The 23,385-nt window shown below is 44.0% G+C and overlaps 3 protein-coding genes across 4 annotated transcripts; 1 reads left to right on the top strand and 2 right to left on the bottom strand.

Moving 5' to 3' along the window:
• The first annotated feature begins 4,105 nt into the window (after positions 1–4,105).
• On the top strand, positions 4,106–13,794 carry man2c1 (mannosidase, alpha, class 2C, member 1). The gene is made up of 26 exons (XM_056282163.1): positions 4,106–4,206; positions 4,350–4,475; positions 4,563–4,686; positions 5,788–5,858; positions 5,976–6,153; positions 6,263–6,452; positions 6,559–6,665; positions 6,778–6,888; positions 7,034–7,126; positions 7,243–7,359; positions 7,439–7,534; positions 7,635–7,780; positions 9,634–9,757; positions 9,949–10,070; positions 10,155–10,240; positions 10,352–10,507; positions 10,597–10,676; positions 10,767–10,861; positions 10,952–11,056; positions 11,160–11,316; positions 11,486–11,629; positions 12,369–12,478; positions 12,587–12,666; positions 12,984–13,126; positions 13,226–13,326; positions 13,404–13,794. Exons 1-26 carry the CDS (start codon positions 4,106–4,108, stop codon positions 13,513–13,515), a joined length of 3,075 nt encoding a protein of 1,024 aa, XP_056138138.1. The 3' UTR covers positions 13,516–13,794.
• A 191-nt stretch (positions 13,795–13,985) lies between these two features.
• neil1 (nei-like DNA glycosylase 1) lies at positions 13,986–18,880 on the bottom strand. Of its 2 annotated transcripts, none has more exons than XM_056282160.1 (10): positions 17,605–18,880; positions 16,760–17,256; positions 15,800–15,919; positions 15,458–15,566; positions 15,264–15,357; positions 14,948–15,069; positions 14,831–14,858; positions 14,644–14,747; positions 14,343–14,565; positions 13,986–14,160 (listed from the first exon to the last, which is right to left on the bottom strand). In XM_056282160.1, the coding sequence occupies exons 2-10, from the start codon at positions 17,212–17,214 to the stop codon at positions 14,114–14,116; spliced, it is 1,302 nt and encodes a 433-aa protein (XP_056138135.1). In that variant the 5' UTR covers positions 17,215–17,256; positions 17,605–18,880; the 3' UTR covers positions 13,986–14,113. The 2 variants fall into 2 exon arrangements, with proteins under 2 accessions (XP_056138135.1, XP_056138136.1); XM_056282161.1 differs by having other exon boundaries at positions 14,644–14,714.
• A 151-nt stretch (positions 18,881–19,031) lies between these two features.
• commd4 (COMM domain containing 4) lies at positions 19,032–23,383 on the bottom strand. Its single transcript, XM_056282162.1, has 8 exons — positions 23,246–23,383; positions 22,749–22,820; positions 22,574–22,639; positions 22,449–22,488; positions 22,202–22,321; positions 19,907–19,987; positions 19,593–19,769; positions 19,032–19,480 (listed from the first exon to the last, which is right to left on the bottom strand). Exons 1-8 carry the CDS (start codon positions 23,246–23,248, stop codon positions 19,440–19,442), a joined length of 600 nt encoding a protein of 199 aa, XP_056138137.1. The 5' UTR covers positions 23,249–23,383; the 3' UTR covers positions 19,032–19,439.
• Positions 23,384–23,385: the final 2 nt, after the last annotated feature.

The following is a 23,385-nucleotide window of genomic DNA, read 5'->3' as shown; positions in this document are numbered from 1 at the left end:
CCATATCAACTTTAGAGTTGATTTGGAATTGGTGTCGGTGTGTTCGAAGTTAACAACAGTAGACACAATACATACAAAGAGTGTCCACAAAAACGTACTGTAACAATCATATTACAATAATTCGGTTAATGCAACCGTATGGCCCATGCCTTTAAAGGGACCAATTAATGTGCATGTGCTTAAGGAGACTATACTTGTACAATCAGCGAAGCATTTGGGATGCGGATTGCTGCAGGGTAAGTGCTGTTGTGGAAACGGGATGTTCTGGTCTTAATACTGCAGAGTCTTTCACCCAAAGGGAGATGATTGAATAGGGGGTTGGCTGGGTGTGAGGAGTCCTTTAAAATTTGAAAACCGTTCCACTGAATGTGGCTATGGTATATAATTCGGAAATTGGTGAGGAGTTCACATCCAATTATTTTTGAGGCTGTGCGCACGACTCTGTCCAACAGTTTTTTTTCCCCCTCATGGGCTATAGAATTTCCATACCATACAGTTACAGAGAAAATGAGCACACTTTCCATTACAGCTCTGTAAAACTGCAACAACTGCAACCCTCGACACTCCGCATTTCCTACGCCGCCTTAGAAAGAATAGTCTTTGGTGAGTTTTCGTCCGGATGTTGGTGAAGTTGTCTTTCCATTTCACGGATGAAGAGATTGTAGTCCCAACGAATTTGAAATGATCCACTCTCTCTACCACCTGGTTGTTAAAGGCTAGCGCTAGTAGTAGCTCTCCCTTGATGCTGAGTTCAGACTGTTATTGCTACACCAGTCGAAAAGAAGGGAGGCCTCCTTTCTATAAACTGTCTCATCATTACAGGAAATCAGTCCCACCAGTGTTGTATCATCAGCAAATTTAGTCATTTTTACAATGTCAGGGTGTGAGATACAGTCATTTGTGTATAATGAGCGGCATGGTGGCCCAGTGGTTAGCGCTGTTGCCCACAGCTAGAAGGTCCTGAGTTCGAACCCCGGGGTTGTCCAACCTTAGGAGTCATCCCAGGGCGTCCTCTGTGTGGAGTTTGCATGTTCTCCCCGTGTCTGCGGTGGGTTTTCTCCGGGTGCTCCGGTTTCCCCCACCATCAAAAAGACATGCATGTTAGGGTTAATACTCTTGTCTGTACCCCTGACTGAGACATGGCAAGACCAACTGGAGTTGGCCCCCGGGCGCTGCACGGCGGCTGCCCACTGCTCCTAGCTGCACAGCTAGGATGGGTTAAATGCAGAGAAAGAATTTCCCCACTGGGATCAATCAAATAGTAAAAAAAAAAGAAGAAGAAGAGTGGAGCAGAGGCGAGAGGACACACCGCTGAGGGGCACCTGTGCTAATGCTCAATAAGTTGGAAATTCTGTTGTTGAATTTGACAACCTGTGTTCTGCCCGGTAAGAAGTCCAAGACCCAGCGACATAGAGAATGATGGAAACTTAGCTGCACAAGTTTTTTATATAGCCTTGTGGGTATTATTGTGTTAAAAGCTGAGCAATAGTCAATGAACAGTACCCAAGTACAGGTGGCAGGAACCTCTAGATGCTGCAAAATGGAGTGCAGACAGAGATATACAGCATCATCCACTGGCCTACTGGCCCTGTACGCAAACTGATTGAGATCTTGCACACCCCCGGATATATGTTTACACATTATATGCTCAAACACTTTCATTACAACAGATATTAATGCAACAGGCCTGTAGTCATTTAAACAGCTAACACTGGCCTTCTTAGGCACGGGAATCGCTACTGCAGATTTAAAGCATGCTGGTACTTTACACTGTTTGATAGACCAATTAAAAATACAAGTCAGAACAGGAGCAAGTTCAGCAGCAAACCATTTTAAAGTGGCTGAGGACACAAGATCAGGGCCTGCAGCTTCATGCTGTTCTGACTGCACAGCAGACACCTGACCTCATGCTCCCCAATCACAAGAGATGCACTCAGGGGGGCTTCCACTGTAGACAGACTCTGTTGGCAGTTTGAACTTTTAACAAAATGATGGCAGAATTCATTAAGTTCATCAGGGAGCTTGGGGTCATCATTACAGGCTGAGTGTTTGGCCTTATAGTTGGTAATTTGCTACAGTCCCTGCCACACACCTCTGCTGTCCTTGTCCTGGAGCTTGTTCCCCCACTTGCATTTGTAATTGGCCTTAGCCTTCCTCACTGCCCACTCAAATTCATATTGTGTGGCTTTGCAGAGTTCTCTTTCGCCCTCGCCCCTTTTGAATGCATTGTTTTTCTTCCTACAAATCCTTTTAACCTCTCTGCTGAACCAAGGCTTGTTGTTACTAAACACAGTCGCTGTCTTGGATGGAATTGCACACAGTTTCTAAGAAATGGATGTAAGACATAAAAGTATTGGTGTAAGACATTTGATTTTGGTTACTTAACACGACAACTTAAAGCCAGCAAAATCAGCGTCTGATGATGTCAGAAGTTCACGTTGTTTTGGTCACCGTATCTCACGACTAATTCTACATCAACATGGCGGTGGCATGAGATGTTTGGAAGACGTTGGATTTTGGTTACATGACATCACAGCTTAAAACTAAAAGATATATAAACGTCAGCTATCGACAGTATTCTACATCAAATTGGCGTTGGCATTAGACATTCTGACATTGAATTTTGGCCACCTGATGTAGCAACCGACATTCTGGGAAGGGTCAACAAAATGGCATCTTTCCTAATCATTGATAACACTTGGTGCCATAACATGCATATTCTTTTGCCATAAAGGGACCCCCCCCCTAATCCTGTGGCCTTCAATGGAGTGAACTGGGACACAACAGAATTTAGGACACTTCTCTGTAGAAATTTTAGAATTTGGAATTATTTTCTGTTGGCATCTTAGAAACTAGCATGCCATTCTTTCTTTTTTTGGAATTTTGGAATTCCTTTCTGTTGGAATTGTAGAATTTGGAACGCTTTCCTGACGGAAGTTTAGAAATTAGAATGACGTCCTTTTTTCTTTTTTATTGGAATGCTTTTCTGTTGGCCTCGTAGAAATAAGAATGCTGTTCTTTTTTTTTGGAATTTTAGAATTTGGAATTCCTTTCTGTTGGAATGTTACAATTTGGAGCGCTTTCCTGACGGAAGTTTAGAAATTAGAATGACGTCCTTTTTTATTTTTTATTGGAATGCTTTTCTGTTGGCCTCGTAGAAATAAGAATGCCGTTCTTTTTTTGGAATTTTAGAATTCGGAATTCCTTTCTGTTGGAATTGTAGAATTTGGCACGCTTTTCTGATGGAAGTTTAGAAATTAGAATGACGTCCTTTTTTCTTTTTTATTGGAATGCTTTTCTGTTGGCCTCGTAGAAATAAGAATGCCGTTGTCTTTTTCTTTTCTTTTTTGGAATTGTAGAATTTGGAATTCCTTTCTGTTGGAATTGTAGAATTTGGAACGCTTTCCTGACGGAAGTTTAGAAATTAGAATGACGTCCTTTTTTCTTTTTTATTGGAATGCTTTTCTGTTGGCCTCGTAGAAATAAGAATGCCGTTCTTTTTTTTTGGAATTTTAGAATTTGGAATTCCTTTCTGTTGGAATTTTACAATTTGGAGCGCTTTCCTGACGGAAGTTTAGAAATTAGAATGACGTCCTTTTTTATTTTTTATTGGAATGCTTTTCTGTTGGCCTCGTAGAAATAAGAATGCCGTTCTTTTTTTGGAATTGTAGAATTCGGAATTCCTTTCTGTTGGAATTGTAGAATTTGGCACGCTTTTCTGATGGAAGTTTAGAAATTAGAATGACGTCCTTTTTTCTTTTTTATTGGAATGCTTTTCTGTTGGCCTCGTAGAAATAAGAATGCCGTTGTCTTTTTCTTTTCTTTTTTGGAATTGTAGAATTTGGAATTCCTTTCTGTTGGAATTGTAGAATTTGGAACGCTTTCCTGTCGGAATGCCGGAATGCAAACTGCGAGGCGCGGCTCGCAACGGAGCGTCGTCTCTCAGCCTCCGCGGCCAGCGCCTCGCTGCGTGACGGCGCTGACATCTAGCGGCCACATCCCGGAAGGGACATTGCGCGGTGCGTTAATACTTCCGGGTCTTTTCACCGGCGGCGCGTCAGCAGCTCACTGTACGCGGATGCTGTGACTGACGCTGTTTACTGCCATGTATCGCCAACCTGTACTGAAGAATAGAAGAACTCTGCTGGAGAGAGCAGAGAAATTTATATCCGACATTTATTTCACAGACTGTAATCTCAGAGGACGGTATGACCCCCCTCCCCCTCCCCTCCATTCATTTTTCGTAGCCTTTTAACGTTTTACATATGTTTATGTGCACGGTTAAATAGGGTTGGCTGACACGCTGTTGCTAAGCGACGATGACGCCTGCGGTTGGCTGTTCTTTGCAGACTCTACGGAGACTCGTGTCCGCTGGAGTCCATCGCCTCGCACCTGTCCGCCGAGCGGATCCCGTTCGCGGAGGCCGTCGAACAAGACTTCTCACCCTACTCGCCCGGCGACACCTTTGGACCGACGTGAGTAATAAAGTGGCGTCCATTTGCTCGCCCTCTTTAACCGGGTCGGGCCCGACGGTGTTTACAGAGAACGGTTTCTTTCATCAGATGGTGGACCTGCTGGTTCAGAGTGACTTTGACGATCCCCGAGTCCTGGAGGGGGAAGGAGGTTCACCTTCTTTGGGAGAGCGACGGGGAAGCAATGGTTTGGAGAGACGGGCAACCAGTGCAGGTACCCTCGTCTCGTCTCCATGTGCACCACGTCACTCCCCCTGCAGGCTAACCCTGATGCCACTCAAAGCCAAACTGTTACAGAGCATCTCCATTTCAACGTAGTGTCTTTCTTTAATGATCCGGGTGAGGAAATCACAGCAAGTTGAATCAGTTCATCTGGGGGGGGCCCATTCATCATTCGTTCCTACGTACAAACTTGTTCTTACACACCCATGTCATTTTTTTTTAGCCCTCAACATTGCCTGACAGTCAGTACAAAAGCATGATGGTTATTTGTAATTCCTCCCCCCTGACATCTATTGTCTATCTCTTGTAATGAGCAGTCACCTGGGCTTGCAAAGACATCAGTGTTAGCCTATTATTCAGGGCTTACCCAGGTTCTACGCCGGTCCCTGGGGCATTCTTCAGGGCTAAACACTTCCATGGGTTTGTAAGGACATATTTGTACGTACAACCGATTGATGAATGAGGCCCCTGGTAACAACGTTTCTTGAGAGAAACGTTTCATCACTCTGACTGCAGGTACCCCCACGCTTACACTGTGGCATAACTGTGGCGTACTGTGGCATAACGACCAAAAACAACGATCAGTTTCATATGCAAATAGGCATGGCCATTAACCAGAGTTACAATGGCCATGTGTACTATTCACAGAGGACTGGGGAATAGTTGCAATCATAGCGTTGTAAGATGGTGACAGATGGACTCTTAGCCCCCCCCCCCCCCCCCCCCCCCAGAGGTCACATGTTGTTGTTCGTCCGTCGCAGCGACGAGGACCATCTAGTCATCCTGTAGGGGCCGAATTCTGTGGGTGCGAAGATGGTTGGTTAGTCCAATCAGCGCCCTGAATGTTCTTTGGCAGTGTGGGCATGGGATAGTGGGAGTAGCTGGAGACTTGGGTCACGGTCTTCCCTGGCCTGCTCTTGCTGCAGCAATCCTGGCAGCCTCATATGTGTTTGCACCATTTCGGGCAGCTGCACGCCACTCTCCCCTGTTCAAAGCTTTCTTTGAGGTCACATAAATGAGTGATGAAATGTGTCCAGATGAACTGATTCAACTTTCTGTGATTTCAATGCAATCTATAAATATTCACTTCAAGGGGCTAACCAAAGAGGGTGAAAAGACCAGTTACATTCTGACCGAGTGTCTGAAGGAGGAGGATTCACACAGGTTTGTCATTTTAGAACAGTACTTTGATTTTGCTGTAATTATCTTTTCCATGCCAAACTCTTGTGCCAGCTCTCAACTGATATATTTGCTTTGTGCATGGTGTGTCTTTGCCTTTAGTGTTACCCTCTATGTGGAGCTGGCCTGTAATGGACTGTTTGGAGCTGGTCACGGGTCTATGATTGCAGCCCCAGACCCTAACAAGAAGTATTCGGTGCAGAAGGCTGAGCTGGTGGTATTTAATCGTGACACAAGGGAGCTACTGACTGATTTTGAGATGCTGGTTGACATTGTAAAGGTGCACTTTTAGGGGATTCAGCGTATTAATACATTGTTTTGCTCTGCATGTTTAGAGTTTCTAAAGACAAACACCACCGTATGTCAATTTATTTCCTTTTTCGTTACAGCAATTGGGTGAAGGAGAGCAACGAGGCTACCAGGCTCTTTTCACAGTAAATGAGATGGTCAACCTCTGTGACCCAGCTGATCCCAACACCTTCTCCAAAGCACACAGTCTGGCCCACAAGTTCTTCACCCAGCGGAATGGACAAAGCCAGCACACTGTCCATGCAATGGGCCACTGCCACATAGATTCAGGTTTCAGTTTCTTTGACATCAGAAATTGCCCCAGGGGTTCACACACAATCTTGTAATGTTCTCCAATATGATAAATGAGTGGTTGATAATGATCCTGTATCCCCAGCCTGGCTGTGGCCTTATGATGAGACCATTCGTAAGTGTGGTCGAAGTTGGGTGACAGTAATCCGTCTGATGGAATCAAATCCAGAGTTTGTGTTCACTTGCTCTCAGGTAATTTATCACACATGTTGTAATCGGTGATTATAGGTGAGATTATTTCATACAGTTGGTGTAGCTTGAAAGAGTCCAGTTATGATTTGACCACTCTCGCCCCTTGGTCCAGGCTCAGCAGTTCCACTGGGTAAAGAGCTGCTACCCTGGACTCTTTTCCCAAATTCAGCATTACGTCAAAAATGGACGGTTCATTCCAGTTGGAGGCACATGGGTGGAAATGGTAAGCATGACCTGTGAAATACCTCTTACTGCTTATAAATTATGTAAGTGTCCCATTGTAATTCCTTGCATTGAACTGTTGCTATTCCACAATGTGCAGTTTTTGTTGGCATTCAAGACTAGCTGACTTAATATTTGCCCATCAGGATGGGAATCTGCCTTCGGGTGAGTCCATGGTCAGGCAGTTTCTGGAAGGCCAGCGTTTTTTTCACCAAGAGTTTGGGATCTACTGTAAAGAGGTAGCATTTCACAAAGCATTAAATTGCCTTTATTGCATTAGTCAGTCTCATTACGAAGTGTTTCTTGAATCTGTGGCAACATTGAAATTACTTTTTTTTTTTCCTGCACCCTTTAGTTCTGGCTTCCGGATACTTTTGGGTACTCTGCCCAACTTCCTCAGATTATGCAAGGCAGCGGAATTTCAAATTTTCTGACGCAGAAGCTTAGCTGGAATTTGGTCAACGTATTCCCTGTAAGTAACTAATTGCCCCATCACCAGTTACAATAAACTTGTTTAAATTTGACTTTTTTTGTTTTTCTGTCTCCCAAAGCACAGCACATTTTTTTGGGAAGGTCTGGATGGTTCCCATGTGCTAACTCATTTCCCGCCAGGAAATTCATATGAGATGAAGGGCAAGGTTGAAGATGTGAGTTGGCTTTACTCCAAACATGGTAGTATAAATGTACAGAGTGTCAATATAACACTCCCAGTATTCACAGTGGTCTGTCTTTTTCCTCTGTCCCCAGTTGGTTAACACGGTGAGGAACAACAAGGACAAAGGCAGAGCCAATCACAGTGCAGCTTTGTTTGGTTTTGGTGATGGAGGTGGTGGTCCCACACAGCTGATGCTAGACAGACTCAAGAGGGTCCAGGACACAGATGGCCTTCCCAAGTGAGTTGCCGCCCCACAGCCTGACATAGCAACCATCGGCAACACTGACCTTGCCCAAACAGAGACGTGAAGCTATTCAGGAAGGACCTCCCAAAATTGAATTATTTGCTTTTCCTTCATTGTGGGATTTCTCATGACAGGCTCTAAAGCAAACATACTATCATGCTCATGTTTGGAAAACCCAAGAGGATATAACCATTAGTGCGGGAAGGGCTGCAGCTCTCCCTAGTGGTGGATACCCCCCCCACCCCACACCCCCAGTGGCAGGTGGCTGTGTAACATCTTAGACCGAACAGTATGCCTAACTTTTCCTAACGTACAAATGCAAAATACAAATAAAACGTACCTTTATTTTAAACAATGGGCTAGGGCTGCGTGGAATGTACATTTTAAATAATAAACTGAATAAACACTCCGTTCCAAATCTGCTACACGCGCCTTACAAACAAAACAGTGACGTCAGCACAGTGGCTGATGGGACTGTTAATGGGTAGAGCAGTGTTTCTCAACCCAGTCCTCAAGGACCCCCTATCCTGCAGATTTTCTTTGCAACCCTGAATAGGTACCTGTTTGTAGTTATTCAACCAATTAGCAATGGATTTTGTCAGATGTTGCACACCTTGCATAATTAAGTGCTGCGAGATGATTGGTCGAGTGAGTACAAGCAGGGTTACAATGAAAATCTGCAGGATAGGGGGTTCCTTGAGGACTGGGTTGAGAAACACTGGGGTAGAGGCTAGTTCCCATCGATGTAGAGAACGGTCAACTGAGCATGCGCGAAATGCCTCTACCACGCCTCCACACGCCCCGCGTAGCACCCAGGCGCTAGGATTCTAGGAAGACCCGCCCCTACTCTGCGTCTGATTAGCTAACTTTAACCCTAACCCCGCCCTAACCCTAGCCTTAACCTACCCAAACAACGGAGGCAACGAGTACTTGCGCATGCTCAGTTGACCGTTCTCTGCATCGACGGGAACTGGTCTCTACCACTGTTAATGTTAGTGTAAGTGGCGTTGCAATAAGTCACTGGCGCGTGCCAGTGAACGTGATTGACGCGCGCCGGCATCAGCTGTTGCACACACAAACGACGTCCAGACGTTACCGTTGATTTGCTTCTTCGTTTATTACATCAAACTTCTTTTGCACGGTTAGGGAGCCTGTGGTAACTTTATACTGCTACTCTATCCTCGACGCCTCAGATGCGTTCAAAAAACTGTGCGCCCCCTAGCATCCACACCTGACCTCATTAACCCACTCGTATAAATGCACTTCCAACCATGAGAAACTGCCACCTACCGGCCAAAAGGTGAACTGACTCAAAATAAACACACAAATAAATAAATGGCCTGTTACAGTTCAGATTTAAAATTGTGTTTTAATGATGTGGTGTTCATGTGGTGGCTGTTCTTGTGTTGTTGTTTTGGGGGTTCGACTCAGACTAAGTAAGGAGACTGTTTACTGACTAACTGACTGTAGGACTGGGACTGATGTCGCCACTTGGGACATAGGGAGGGGGGAGGAGGGGGGGGCGTTACGTTGTTGTCAGTTCCCGTCCGTTCTGGCTGGCGTGAATAAAACAGCACTCCTGCGGTTTTGTGGCGTGTGGGGAATGGGAGTTGTGATCAAACAGAAATCTCTGCTTCTTGACTCATTCTTCCACGCCGGCTCACCGCAGAGTGAACCCCCCCCTACTTTGCACATCCTCTCACATGCCTGGATATGGCTGATGTTTACGCATGCCATTGTTCGTTTAAGCATACCAGTTATTAGCCATAATTTAGTTTCAATGAAAGAAAAGGGGACCAGAGACAATTCATTAGTCACGTCCCTTCTTTTGTACTCGTTCCCCATAGGGTCCAGATGTCCAGTCCCGACAAGCTGTTCTCACAGCTGCGTGCGGAGTCAGCCCTGCTGTGCACGTGGACTGGGGAGCTCTTCCTAGAGTTACACAATGGTACCTATACCACACAGGCAGAGGTAGGCATTGACTATCCATGGTAACTTCTACTTAACATCCTCATTCCTGCAGCACCAATCTCTTAACTCAATGATTGCAATAAAAAAAAATATGACAAACTTAATAAATGTTAAAATGATTGAAAGCCACTGTATACAATTTTGCTGAAATGTAGTTTGGCCCAAGTTCATGCCATGTCTGGTAATTGCAGATAAAGCGTGGTAACCGTCAATGTGAGGCGCTCCTCCATGACATTGAGGTAGTCAGCAGCTTGGCGCTATGGCGGGACAAAGCCTTTCGGTACCCCTCGGATCAGATACGGGAGCTTTGGAGGTATTAACACACGGTTGTATGTGAAAGACAATCGTTAAATTGGATTGACGTTGGAAAAGGGGACTTTTTTGTTTTCCTTCACAGGCTGCTTCTTCTAAACCAGTTCCACGATGTCATTCCTGGTAGCTGTATAGAGATGGTTGTGGAGGATGCACTCGGGTATTATAAAGGTATGTTAGGAAAGAAGATATGGAACACAATACAGTCCATTATTTGAATTCAAATAGAAGGCATAGTTATTGTTTATCAACCAAAATCCCTGTGTCAAATTGTGTCTGAAGATATCCGTAGTATTGGTGGCCGGCTGCTGCGTGATGCGCTTAGAGCTCTGGGGTCAAAAGAGCAAGAAGTTGTCTCTGCCGCTGTCTTTAACTCGCTGCCGTGGGAGCGCAATGAAGTCATCGAGCTCCAAGATGGTGCCGGTCAATCGGGTCTAGGTAAATTGGACATTTACAATAGTTTTAAGTTGTTGCATAATGGTTTATATATCTCCAGTGTCTGATGCTCTTATTCTGGGGTGTTGCAGCTCTGGTAAGAGTTCCAAGTTGTGGATTGGCTGCTGTCAAAGTCACGCAACCCGTAGCTCCAGTCTCCGTCACTGTTCAGGTACAATGTACTTTATGTAAGAGGGGATTTTATAGAAGCTGCCCTGATAATATTTAAGTAGGCTGACCGCAGCCCTCTGTAACATTACAGGCTGATGGGACTGTCCTCATGGAGAATGGTATTTTGCGAACTATTGTGAACAAGGATGGGAGCTTGGCATCACTGTATCTGGTCAGTGCGAGCAGGTAAGCTCTGGATAAATAAACACCTGTGCAATATGCACGCCAGCAATATCAGTGCAAACTTAACGCCTTTCTCAACTCTGGTGGTTTCAGAGAAGCCATTTCAGATGACTGCTGTGGAAACCAGTTTGTCATGTTTGATGACATCCCTCTGTACTGGGATGCTTGGGATGTTATGGACTACCATCTTCAGACAAGGTGTTGGTTATTATTACTTCATCTTCTGGAGTCAAAAAGTCTCTTTTTTTCCACTAGTTAGTATATTGGTATCATAAACTCAGCTGTAGTATTGACTCCGTAGGAAGCCGGTGTTGGAGGTGGTACAACCTGCTCAGGTGGTGTCCTCAGGTGGCCTCCGGGGCAGCATCAGCTTCACACTGAGGATCAGTGACAGAAGCACTATCACACAAGAGATTGTTTTAGATGCCCTTTGCCCTTACATCAAGTTCAACACACAGGTACTCCATATTGTGGTCGTCTTCTCTTGTCATACTGTGTATTTACAAAGCCCACTAGAATCCCGATATAACAGGAAATGCTGTCAAGTTGAATTTAGCTGTCAAGTGCTTTTTAACAGTTTTATCGTAACATTTTTTTTTAAATGCATTGCAAATTTGTCATTTCCAGGTGAATTGGGCAGAGTCACACAAGTTCCTCAAGGTCGAATTCCCAGTGCAAGTACGCAGCCCCAACGCCACCTATGAGATCCAGTTTGGCCACGTTCAGAGACCCACACACAGGAACACCTCCTGGGACTGGGCCAAATTTGAGGCATGGCACTTTGTAATCAAATTTGTTGATTTCATTATGGTTAGCTAATGCTGACTGTAATATCAAGATATGCTCAATGCCGAGTCGCAATGCTTTTTTTTATGTTTGGCCGTGTCATACTTTGAACTGGGCAGCACAGTGGTGCAGTGGTTAGCGCTGTCGCCTCACAGCGAGAAGGTCCTGGGTTCGAACCCCGGGGTTGTCCAACCTTGGGGGTAATCCCAGGTCGTCCTCTGTGTGGAGTTTGCATGTTCTCCCCGTGTCTGCGTGGATTTCCTCCGGGTGCTCTGGTTTCCTCCCGCAGTCCAAAGACATGTAGGTGAATCAGACTTACTAAATTGTAAGTGAATCGGACTTACTAAATTGGACTTATTAAATTCAGGTGAATCAGACTTACTAAATTGTAAGTGAATCGGACTTACTAAATTGGACTTGCTAAATTCAGGTGAATCGGACTTACTAAATTGCCCCTAGGTGTGAATGTGTTTGCCCTGCGATGGACTGGCGGCCTGTCCTGGGTGTTTCCCTGCCTTCCGCCCAGTGACTGCTGGGATAGGCTCCAGCATCCCGCAATCCTAATTAGGGTAAGCGGCTTGGAAAATGGATGGATGGATACTTTGAGCATACATATTGATGAGCAATGACAGCATCAAGCATACTGTCAGCACATGAGAAAATATATTGATGTCCAAGCGGTTTGGATAATGGATGGATGGATGTTATATCTTTTGATGTTTAGGTTTGGGGTCACAAATGGGCAGACTTGTCTGAGCACGGCTTTGGAGTTGCTCTTTTGAACGACTGCAAATACGGTCACTCAGTTTACAAGAACACAATGACGTTATCGCTGTGAGTTCTCTGTTTGTATACAATACTACAGCAAATAACAATTCAAAGTAACAACACTTCATGCTCACACATCTCGTTAGATAACAGTAGTTGTCCCTGTCTCCTCAGTCTCAGAGCACCTAAGGCTCCAGATGCCAATGCAGATATGGGGACTCATCATTTCACCTATGCAATCATGCCACACACGGGTTGGTATCTATCTATTGATCAACATTTTTTTTTCTATTGTAAATAATTGAAATGGCATTTGTGGATCTTTGCATGTGATTAGCATAGGCATATATGTCAGTAGATGGCAGCATATACCTTGTGCTTGGTACTGATACTACCAAAAAGTTAGGGGTTTGATTCCCCACTGGGGCAACCCGTACAGTAATGTGACATCATCATGTCACTGTATAGCGCTTTGTGTCCTCAGGCTGAAAAGGGCTCTTGAAATGCAGTCACTTCATTAATTGTGAAAGGGGCATGCATCATGTAATACTTGTGTGTGCTGTAAACGCAGGCTCCTTTCAGGATGCATCTGTCATCCAGCATGCATACAACCTTAACTTCCCTTTGAGATCAACCCAGTGCTGCGCCGACACTATGCCGTGGAGTGCCTTTTCTGTCGGCTCCCCTGCTGTCATCCTTGAGACAATTAAACGGGTATACTCGCTGTTCTAAGTTTGAACCTTCTTGACTTTTGTCCGCGCAGCCTAGCACGCACAAGACTCTTTGCACTTATGACTTCATTGCCATTCACAGTCTGAGGAAAAAAACGCACTCGTCGTCCGCCTCTATGAGTCATATGGGAGCAGCGTGACCACAACCCTCTACACCACCCTTCCTCTTCGAGAAGCATGGCAGTAAGTAGCCCGTAATAGTAGATTGACATCTTTGCCACAGAAATGTACTGATAAAACTATGTACCCTTTCCTTCTAGCTGTGATCTACTGGAACGACCAGACTCACTGCGGCCAGCAGCAGTTACCTCAGCTGGGATTACTCTGAACTTCAGTCCCTTTCAAATTGTGTCACTCCTCCTTTTCCTGTAACCAGTGTTACAGTTCATTAAGCCTGCCGTCGAAAGAAAAATATAATGTATAAAAAAAAATCAGGAGGGGAATTAAGTTGAATACCACACAGGTGAAAAATGTACAGCTAAAATCAGTCATTCCACCAGTCAAGTTCCAAATCTTTTTTTTTTCCTCCCCCTCGAATAAACTACCGACATTAGCTATTTCTCTACTACTACTACTACTTTCGGCTGCCCCCGTCAAGGGATGCCACAGTGGATCATCTGTTTCCATCTCTTCCTGTCCTCTGCATCTTCCTCTGCCATGCCAGCCACCTACACATCCTCCCTCATCACGTCCATAAACTTCCTCTTTGGCCTTCCTCTTGCCTGGGAGCTCCATCTTCAGCATCCTTCTCCCAATATTCCCAACATCTCTCCTGCTGCGACATTAGCTTTCTCTAATTAAGCTACAAAATTTTTTTTTTAAATCTAAAAAAAAAGTTAATACAAGGCTTGTGTCAACAAGTACGCTCAATTTACAGTTGTTTTGCAAAATCTTTTTATTAAAAAAAATCTCTTAGTAAAAAAAAGTTAAAATGGTTTCATGTGATCTGTCCCAGCGGAGAAAAGTCTGTTTATTTGTTGTTGTGTCTGGTCAGTCTTGCACTGCGCCTCTGTGGGCCTGCAAGGGAAAGCAAATGAAGGGGGGGGGGGTCAGTAAATCAAAGATCTACTTCTAAATCACATCAGATTTTCTAAAATATATAATATTCTACACACAGAGCGTCAGAATTTGTTAGATTTTGGGGGGGGGGAATAATTCTGCATGTTTTAGTTGCTGTTTCATTTCTAAGTGGGAGTGACCTGCTGTCGACCTCGTTCCATCGGCCTTCTCGGCACTGTTGCATTTTCTCTTGCGTGGTGTGCGATGTTTATTTTCATGCACATCGTCTTCCTGCTTCTTTGGTGCAGACATCCGTCTCTTAGATCTCGTTCCCCTCAGAGGCTCAACTTTTTCCTTGTTTGTCCCCATCTGTGATTTGACAGCATTTTCCTTTGTGGTGCTTTTAGAGCGACGTCTGGGCACCTAAAAAGTTCAAACTGGCGGTTACTGTCTGTAGTGTTCCAACGCTTTAGTCGAATGGAAACGAGTGCTGATTTGTACCTTTTTCTTCCCGACGTAATCGTGGTCATCCTCTTTCTTTATCCTCTTCTTGGCCTTGGGTGATTTGGAATCTATGGAGGTTAATGGGATGCAAGAAATCTGATCTGGATAATGACGAGACTGCCCCCCCCCACTACTTTACATGTAAACTGATACTCATTTTCAATTCAGTCAACATATTCCATACCTTTTGGTGCCATGGGGCCAGGATCCCCCTGAAATTAAGACAGATTTTTTTCAGTTTTTCCACGATACCTGAAATTCCCCCCGACAGAGAACACATTATGTCATGCCCACAACTTACTTTGAACCACATAGTTCTCCCGTTGTGGTCCCGGATAGATTTCATCCCATCCACATAATAACATCGAAGCCACGCCTGAAAGTCGGAGTAGTCGGATTTCTCTGGATCATAGCCCTTCCCACCTTAAAAGTTTTAAAAGAACACAAAAAAAAGTCAAAATCATCAATTTAAGGAGAAACTAGTTCTGCATCACAGTGAAACATATCTTGGGGTCAGACTGAATCAGCTATAAATTCTGCAGAAGCAACCCATTTAGCATATTCCTCCATGTCCAAAAAACAAAGTGTAGTAACAACGAGTAGACACTGTGGCCTACCTAAGTTCACTACCTCCAGAGGAACAGTATGACACAATCTTAGCAGGTCAGCAGTCTCCACTTCCAGTTTTTTCTTTGAGTTCCTGTGAGAGGTCTTATGGGGCAGAACAGTGTGTTGGTGTTAAAAAAAAAAAATCAACAGGATCAATGTCCGGAGTATTGTGACGATCAGAGAACCTGCTTTGTACTTTCACCTTTGTGTCTGCAGACTCCTCTTTCATAGGCTCCCCTTTTACAAACGGATCTTCTGACTCGAGGCCTTCCAACACGGTCCTTGCCTGCACAAAGGGTGGGATGTTCAATCTGTGGTGTGGTGAAAGACTCAATTAAAGGTTTGTTCTTTCTCAAGAAAGGCCTCCTGATTCATCTGCTTCCCACAGGATGTTCGCAAGTCAGGGTTGAGGCGAAAGAGCCATTTATTCCACTTCTGAATAAATGGTTTCAGTCATACCAGGAAGTGTCCTTTTGTTTGGGTCATGACAATGCCAAATACGGAAAATGGCAGTTTGGTGGTGCAGTAAGTTGAACAAAATCACCTGAAAAGAATTTCGGCTCTCAAGTAGTTCCCGATACCGTTGAAGTATTTCTGATTCAGTAGAACTTCACAAATGGGCCTATCAAAGGCACGGTCTGACAGGTGTGACAAGACGTTCTCTCTGCAAATGTAAAGATTCGGGGTTTTTATTTGTCACATATGGTAAGTGCAGTGAAATGCCGAGTGGGAAAAACTCCCAAAACTGAAAAGAATAAAATCTTAATGCAAATAATGTATCGCAAAATGTAGAGATTATATGAAGCAAAAAGTAAGTAAAAAAACAACTATACGATGTGTCATAAGGAAAGCGTGCAAATATGTACAGCCCTCCTTAATAAACTGTGAATGGATGGGTATGACATAATTTACTACATGGGTGTGCAAATTCCCAGACAGCAAAACTGCTGTGTCCTGGACCCGACCCACACCCGACTCATCTTTCTTTCATCCGGCCCACATACTGTGTGGAATGATGGCACTTAGGTGGTCCGGTCCTGTCTGCCAGATCTGGGCCAGAACCAAGCCATAGCAATGCCTCATGTGCCACATATTTGCCAAAGGTGGCCCATATTTGTTTTGTGATATTTGGGCCATATTCACCATTTACCACACGGGCCACTTCGGGGTCACATCCAATTACATGTTGCCGAGAGCAACGCATCTTCGCCAAAAAAAGGCCCACATTTGATTTGGCATAGTTGGGCCATATTTGCTATTATACATGTGGGCCACTTCAGGCTCACGTCCATTTTGCCAGGGCCAGAAGAAGGCCACCAGTGCCGCATCACTGCCTGAAGTGGCCCACATCCGGATGCTATCTGGGATGGGTATGACATAACTTGCTACATGGGTGTGCAAATTAACAATGTGTACATGTGTCCATGTGCAGCTCTGCGTAGTACAATAGTCCCACAAGTAAACATTTTTAATCAAATACTTAAGAGTTAAAAAAAATAACAACCTGAAGCTCTTGTACTCAAACATGATGCAGGGCCCTCGGTCGGTCTGCCAGGTGCCATTCGGTACCCAGCTGCCGAACCTGCGCGCGTCCACGAAACTCAGCACTCGGCAGGGCTTCTCGCTGGAACGGAAACGCAGGTGCGCGTGCTTGGGAAGCTCGTCCTCGGCGGTGAACCGGAAGTAGCCCGACATGCCAAAGCGGAACACAATGTCCATGGGCCGGTCCGCCGGCCTCGCCTCGACTCCCGGCGTGCTGCCGTCAGTCTTGACGGGCGTCAGCGTGAGCTTCACTTCCTTCCCCCTGGACGAGGCCGTGACGCGGTATGCGTCACAGGTGAAGGGCACGTCGGGGCTCTTGCTGACCTCGGACTTTCGGACCGGTCCCGTGAACACCACTCCGCTACACACCCTGTTGACGAACAGGCTGGCCAGGTGGAGCTCCGGTCCCTCCGGCATTGTGCTCTAACCGCTGACCCGCTCTTGCAAAACAAAGCAAAGCTGCAAGAAACGAACAGACGGGATATATTTGCACTGGGAGAACAGCCGAGTCAGAAATGACCAGGCACACTTTCGCGTCGTGCAAAGCTGTGAAACGCACGTCATAATGTGTAGCAGCTCGCCGCAAATCTCACGCAATACGCAGAACCCGCGCCGGGCAGACGTGCAGCTACAGTGGTAGGTTTGATTACGTCACATGCACTTAAAAAAACAAAAGGTTTTAGCTCCAAAGCAAAGTAAAAGTCGCGTTAAGTGACCATTGGGCTAAAACTCTCATGCTTGTATGTTGTGTTGAGTCACACGTGTATTTGCAGAGGCAACGCGCCCACGCAAACGTGCAGAACTCACCTGGCCAACCTGCGCGCGGAAGATGGAACGTGCGCGTCTGCGACGGTGCCCGGTTTAAAAACCCCCCCGCACGTGGGATTGTTACTAAACAGCTTGCGTAACGAGCTCGTTGTGTAACGTAACTCGTTCGGCAATGGCCGACCTAAGACACGGATTTCGGTCGTTGCTCCATCTTTTGCTCCGTTTAAATGTTGTCACGCCGTGCAACGAATCGTAAAAGCCGGGGTATTATTCCACTCGTACGTTCCCGGCTGCATTAAAAGGTAAGGGACATTGTTGGGACAGCGGAGCCAACTGCCGCAATGGATTATGGGATATGTAGGAATTGCAACAGGACAACGATATGAGGATGTCATGGTAACACTTTAGTATGGGGAACATATTCTAAGTAACAAAAACTTAATTACTAGTGAATTAGTAATGATCAAGATGTCACTTTAGTATGGGGAACATATTCTAAGTAACAAAAACTTAATTACTAGTGAATTAGTAATGATCAAGATGTCACTTTAGTATGGGGAACATATTCTAAGTAACAAAAACTTAATTACTAGTGAATTAGTAATGATCAAGATGTCACTTTAGTATGGGGAACATATTCTAAGTAACAAAAACTTAATTACTAATGAATTAGTAATGATCAAGATGTCACTTTAGTATGGGGAACATATTCTAAGTAACAAAAACAATTACTAGTGAATTAGTAATGATCAAGATGTCACTTTAGTATGGGGAACATATTCTAAGTAACAAAAACTTAATTACTAGTGAATTAGTAATGATCAAGATGTCACTTTAGTATGAGGAACATATTCTAAGTAACAAAAACTTAATTACTAATGAATTAGTAATGATCAAGATGTCACTTTAGTATGGGGAACATATTCTAAGTAACAAAAACAATTACTAGTGAATTAGTAATGATCAAGATGTCACTTTAGTATGGGGAACATATTCTAAGTAACAAAAACTTAATTACTAGTGAATTAGTAATGATCAAGATGTCACTTTAGTATGGGGAACATATTCTAAGTAACAAAAACTTAATTTAGAGTAATTTAACACTATGAACACTTGTAGTTTTGTGTTTTGTTATGTAAGAACAGATCATATTCATTAAGTGCTAGTAAGGGAGAATAACTCTTCTTGTGGTACCACCACCTTATAAAGTCCATACTAAGCGAAGCATATTGAGATGGTACTACTAATAAGCAATACTTCTGAGGTTATAGAGGGAAAACTCATAGTTAATGGCTTACTGGTTGTACAATAAGGCCATGCAGAATAAGGCATTAATGAGTACGTAATGACCAATTAAGAGCCAATATGTTGCTAATTTGCATGCTAATAAGCACCTAATTAATGGTAACTATGTTCCTCATACTAAAGTGTTACCGATGTCATTTATTTCAAACACATATTCAAGATTAAGCATATATAACGTTTATGAAAATGAAAGTATAACAGTATAATCAAGACTTAATATCAGTGCAGTTGTGTGCAATAATTTACAAAAACGGTCCATTCAACCATTTTAAACGCTGGTGCGCATTAAGGATCGTCCTGAAGTAACAAACAGCAACCAGCGGACATACGTTTGGCAGCTCATCTGGAGGAAACTCAGCCTTACAGAGAGTTGGTTACTGCCATTAACCGCATGGCCATCAAGGTGAACTTTTAAGATGCTGTACAAACCAATTCCGCTATTTCATTCAGGATGTCAATAAAGGACATGAGGCAGTCTGGCAGACTCACTGGTCATTTCCATTTAACACCACTTATTGACCATCTATTAGCAAAGGATGAATGTGTCCAAAGCAGCTGCTCCTTATGGTTCATTGTAGGGCGTCCATCATAGCCTGGGCTTGTTTGAGTTCTGTAATGATCACACAAAAAAAAAATCCCCCAAAAAGACATCAGACAACAATGTAAAATTGGCAAAAGAACTAAGATATAAGGACTTTTACTTGGCAAGATAATGAACCAACCTGTAAGCAAGACTCGGAATTTGTCAGCAGAAATTGAGACAACAGTGGTCTCTGTGGAGCCTGACTCTGCTCCCTGTGCCAGCAATTTCAGATGGATTATCGGTTCATTCACTTCCCTCAACTGACTTGAGCTCAGTGTGTAGTCTACCCGCCAGGACACCGCTTCCAGTCGTCCCACTGAAACACATTAGAAAGCATAATTGAGAGCTTAAGTCTAACAGTATGACAGTGCTTCCAGTGCGCACTCTACTCATTATTTCAGTCATTGTTTTTGTCTACCAACACGGAATCAATTGGTAAATGTGAATACTTACATCGAAGGCTTGTCTCTCTCAGTTTGTCCTGCAGCGCAGTGTGCTTGTCCTCATATGATTTACACAGCCCTGTTGTGTGTTCTAACAAAAGGTGAATGTAGTTAGTAATAATATGTAATAAGTAGTATTAACAAGTGATCCAAACTCATTGATATGGCACCTTCTGTGTAAATACGCAGTCTGGGGCTTTTAGGCAGTCAGTTGTGACTGTGTTACATTAGTTAATTACTACATCCTTTCCTTTGAATACAGCCACATCTGATGTCTCCTTGTCCAAACTAAACATTACCATAACAGACATTAGCCAGCGTGCTAGCCTCCTTGGAACTTTGCAAAATTCCTAAATAATCTCCCGTGTTGTTTTTCCACATTCTTTTCATCTTGACAAATGACCCAGCCTGACTGTTCTCCAGGCACTAACAGTCACAAAGTGAAGTGTGGAACGAGAGCGCATGATAGAGAAAGTGCAATACAATGACCAAAAAGCCTTGTTATTTATATGATGGCGAAAGTAACTCACTAAAAAGAGAGCCAGTAGTGAAAAGAGAGAATGCCGCAAACTGCTTCCAATGTTCTCGTGTTTACTTATCAGTAGAAACATTGGGCCTCATTCATCAACTGTTCATATGTACAAATTTGTTCTTACACACCCACTGAATTTTTTTAGAACTGAAGTTTGTCTCAGAGACTAGTGTAGAACCAGGGTAACCCCTGAATTTAGACACCAATTGGCTTATACTGATGTCCTTGCAAGCCTGGGTGATTGCTCGGTGCAAGAGGTAGACAATAGATGTAAGGGGGTAGGAACTGCAAATAACCATCAACCATCAGGCTTTGCTTCTGACTGTCAGAAATCTTAAGAGCTAAAAAAAATTCTATGGGTGTGTCAGAACAAATTTGTACATACAAATGATTGATGAATAAGGCAAACAGTTACAAATTATTGCACCTTTTCAAACTGGCATATTCAGTCTGATCCACGCTTCATTGAGTTTTGTGCAGATGATGATTTTATACTTGTCTGTTGTATTAACTTTTTACTGTCTACCCTGCTTTGTTTTGATTTTATGCTGTCTGATACAGTGCTGCTTGTTTTTTTTTTAACTCTGTTCTGTAAGGTGTCCTTGAGTGCTCTGAAAGGTGCCCACAAATAAAATGTATTATTATTATTAAATAATTAATATGGAAGCTTTGGAAGCAGTGGTCAACATTGTCTCTTTTTAGTACAAGTTCTACAACATTTCAGTACTTGCTGAAAATTTATGGGACGTGCATATGGTCATTTTCCTCTTTTTAAATCAGCAGGCTTGTGTGCTCAGTCCACTCTTGTTCACCCTGCTGACTCATGACTGCACAGCATCATCCACCTCCAACCTCATTGTTAAGTTTGCTGATGATAGTGTTAGTTCTCATCAGCAACAACGATGAATCATCATACAGCGCAGAGGTGGATAAACTGGCGGTGAGGTGCAAAAACAACCTCTCCCTAAACATAGAAAAAACTAAGAGATTATTATTGACTTTAGAAAGACCAGCACCCACCACACCCCTCTGACCATCAATGGTATGGACAGAGCCAGCAATGTTAAGTTCCTGGGAGTTCACATCACAGAGGACCTCTCCTGGTCCTCACATGTCACTGCGCTCTCCAACAAGGCCCAGCAGTGTCTCCACTACCTGAAGTGTCTGAAGAAGGCTAGCCTCCCCCCACCCACCCTCATCACATTCTACAGAGGCATCACAGAGAGCATTCTGACCAGCTGTATCACTGTGTGGCATAGGAACTGCAAAGCCTCTGACCACAAATCCCTACAGCAGATAGTGAAGACAGATGGAAAGATCATAGGAACTGCTCTCCCATCCATCCAGGCCATCTGTGACACACGGTGCACCTGGAAGGCTCTCAGCATCATGAAGGACCACCCGCCCTTCCCACATCCACTTCACCCTCCTACCCTCTGACAGGAGGTACTGGAGCATCTCTGCTGCCTCCACCAGACTATGCAACAGTTTCATTCCTCAGGCTGAGGTTGCTCAAGAGCCTGAACACCTAGACCTTCCACGAAATGACTTTTTGACCTTCTCACTCACTGTCTGTGTCAGGTGTGCTTGTGATGTCTAGGTCTGTGAAGTATTTTTTGTTTTTAATGCATTTTTTTGTTTCTAATATTCATTGCATGTTATTTGTTTTTATGTGGCACTGTGGTTCATGTGCAATGTAATTTTGTTACCTTGTATGTATGAGATATGCATGAAAGGCAATGACAATAAAAGCAGTCTAAGTCTAAGGCTTACCCTTGGGCAGACCAAGCTGCTGCAGCTCACTAGATAGGCTTTCGCTGTCAACATCATGCTTGGCTGCACTGGACAGAATAAAGCTTAGTACTGCAATACTAGCTTTAATGTCCCCACTTTCTGAAGAAAAAAAGATTGGCAATGATCAGTGCAAGACATGGACCGAAAGGATGCGTAAACTGTTGTGCGACAATACAATTAAACCAGGCTGTGTCAGTGGAGACACAGTATGAGAAAGGAGACTTACCAAACTTTGCATCTGATGTAAGTTTTGCAACTTTGTCATACTGAAATTGAGAAAAGAACTCATCAATTCAATAAATGCGTGCCTTTAAAAACATTTAACCATTTGCAACTGCGGTAGACACTTACCTCGATGTCATCTCCCAGCAAATCTTTTAGCACTTGAGCACAGAGGAGTTTCATCTTGACACTCGACTATGACATTAGTGGGGCAGATTGTAGAGCGTTAATAACAACGTGCAGCGGGTAATGGGGGAAACCTTTCCTGCAGGATAAGCTAAGCTACATTCAGACTGCTACTTACAATTTTCGCCAAAGTGCTAATTTCGGCGAGTACCCAGTCTGGGCAATCCAAATCTCCACAAAAACGAAACCGCTGAAGAAAGACAAGACAGGCACCAAACTGAAGAGTTTACATTGCTGTACAGACCCGTTAAAAAGCACAACTTGGCTCGGTGTCTCGCTAGCATAATCATCTAGCCTTGAGCTAACGTAGCTCAGGCTAGCTTAACGCTAGCATTATCATCTAGCCTTAAGCTAATGTAGCTCAGGGTAGTTTAACGCTAGCATAATCATCTAGCCTTAAACTAATGTAGCTTAACGCTAGCATAATCATCTAGCCTTAAACTAATGTAGCTCAGGCTAGCTTAACGCTACACGCAGGCATGGGTAGAGAGAGTCAACAAAGGGGAGCGATGACATGCTTCAGAGCTCTACGTTGGTCAGCTGAAATATAGACGGTGTAAAAAAATATAAAAAATAAAATAAAACTTAAAACATTTCAACGGAGAGTATGTTTACCATGGCTGTGGACGGTACGGTCAGCTGAGAGTCTCGCGGAGGAGAGGAAGGCAACCTAGTCTGTGTTCCGATTGGACAATAAAAAAATAAAAAAATAAAGACGACGATGCCTTTGGTGGCCTCTAGGGGCGCTGTTCTCC

Source organism: Lampris incognitus, chromosome 6 (genome assembly GCF_029633865.1).
Source record: "Lampris incognitus isolate fLamInc1 chromosome 6, fLamInc1.hap2, whole genome shotgun sequence".
Taxonomy (NCBI): Eukaryota; Metazoa; Chordata; class Actinopteri; order Lampriformes; family Lampridae; genus Lampris; species Lampris incognitus.
This window is presented reverse-complemented; position numbering and strand designations above follow the sequence as displayed.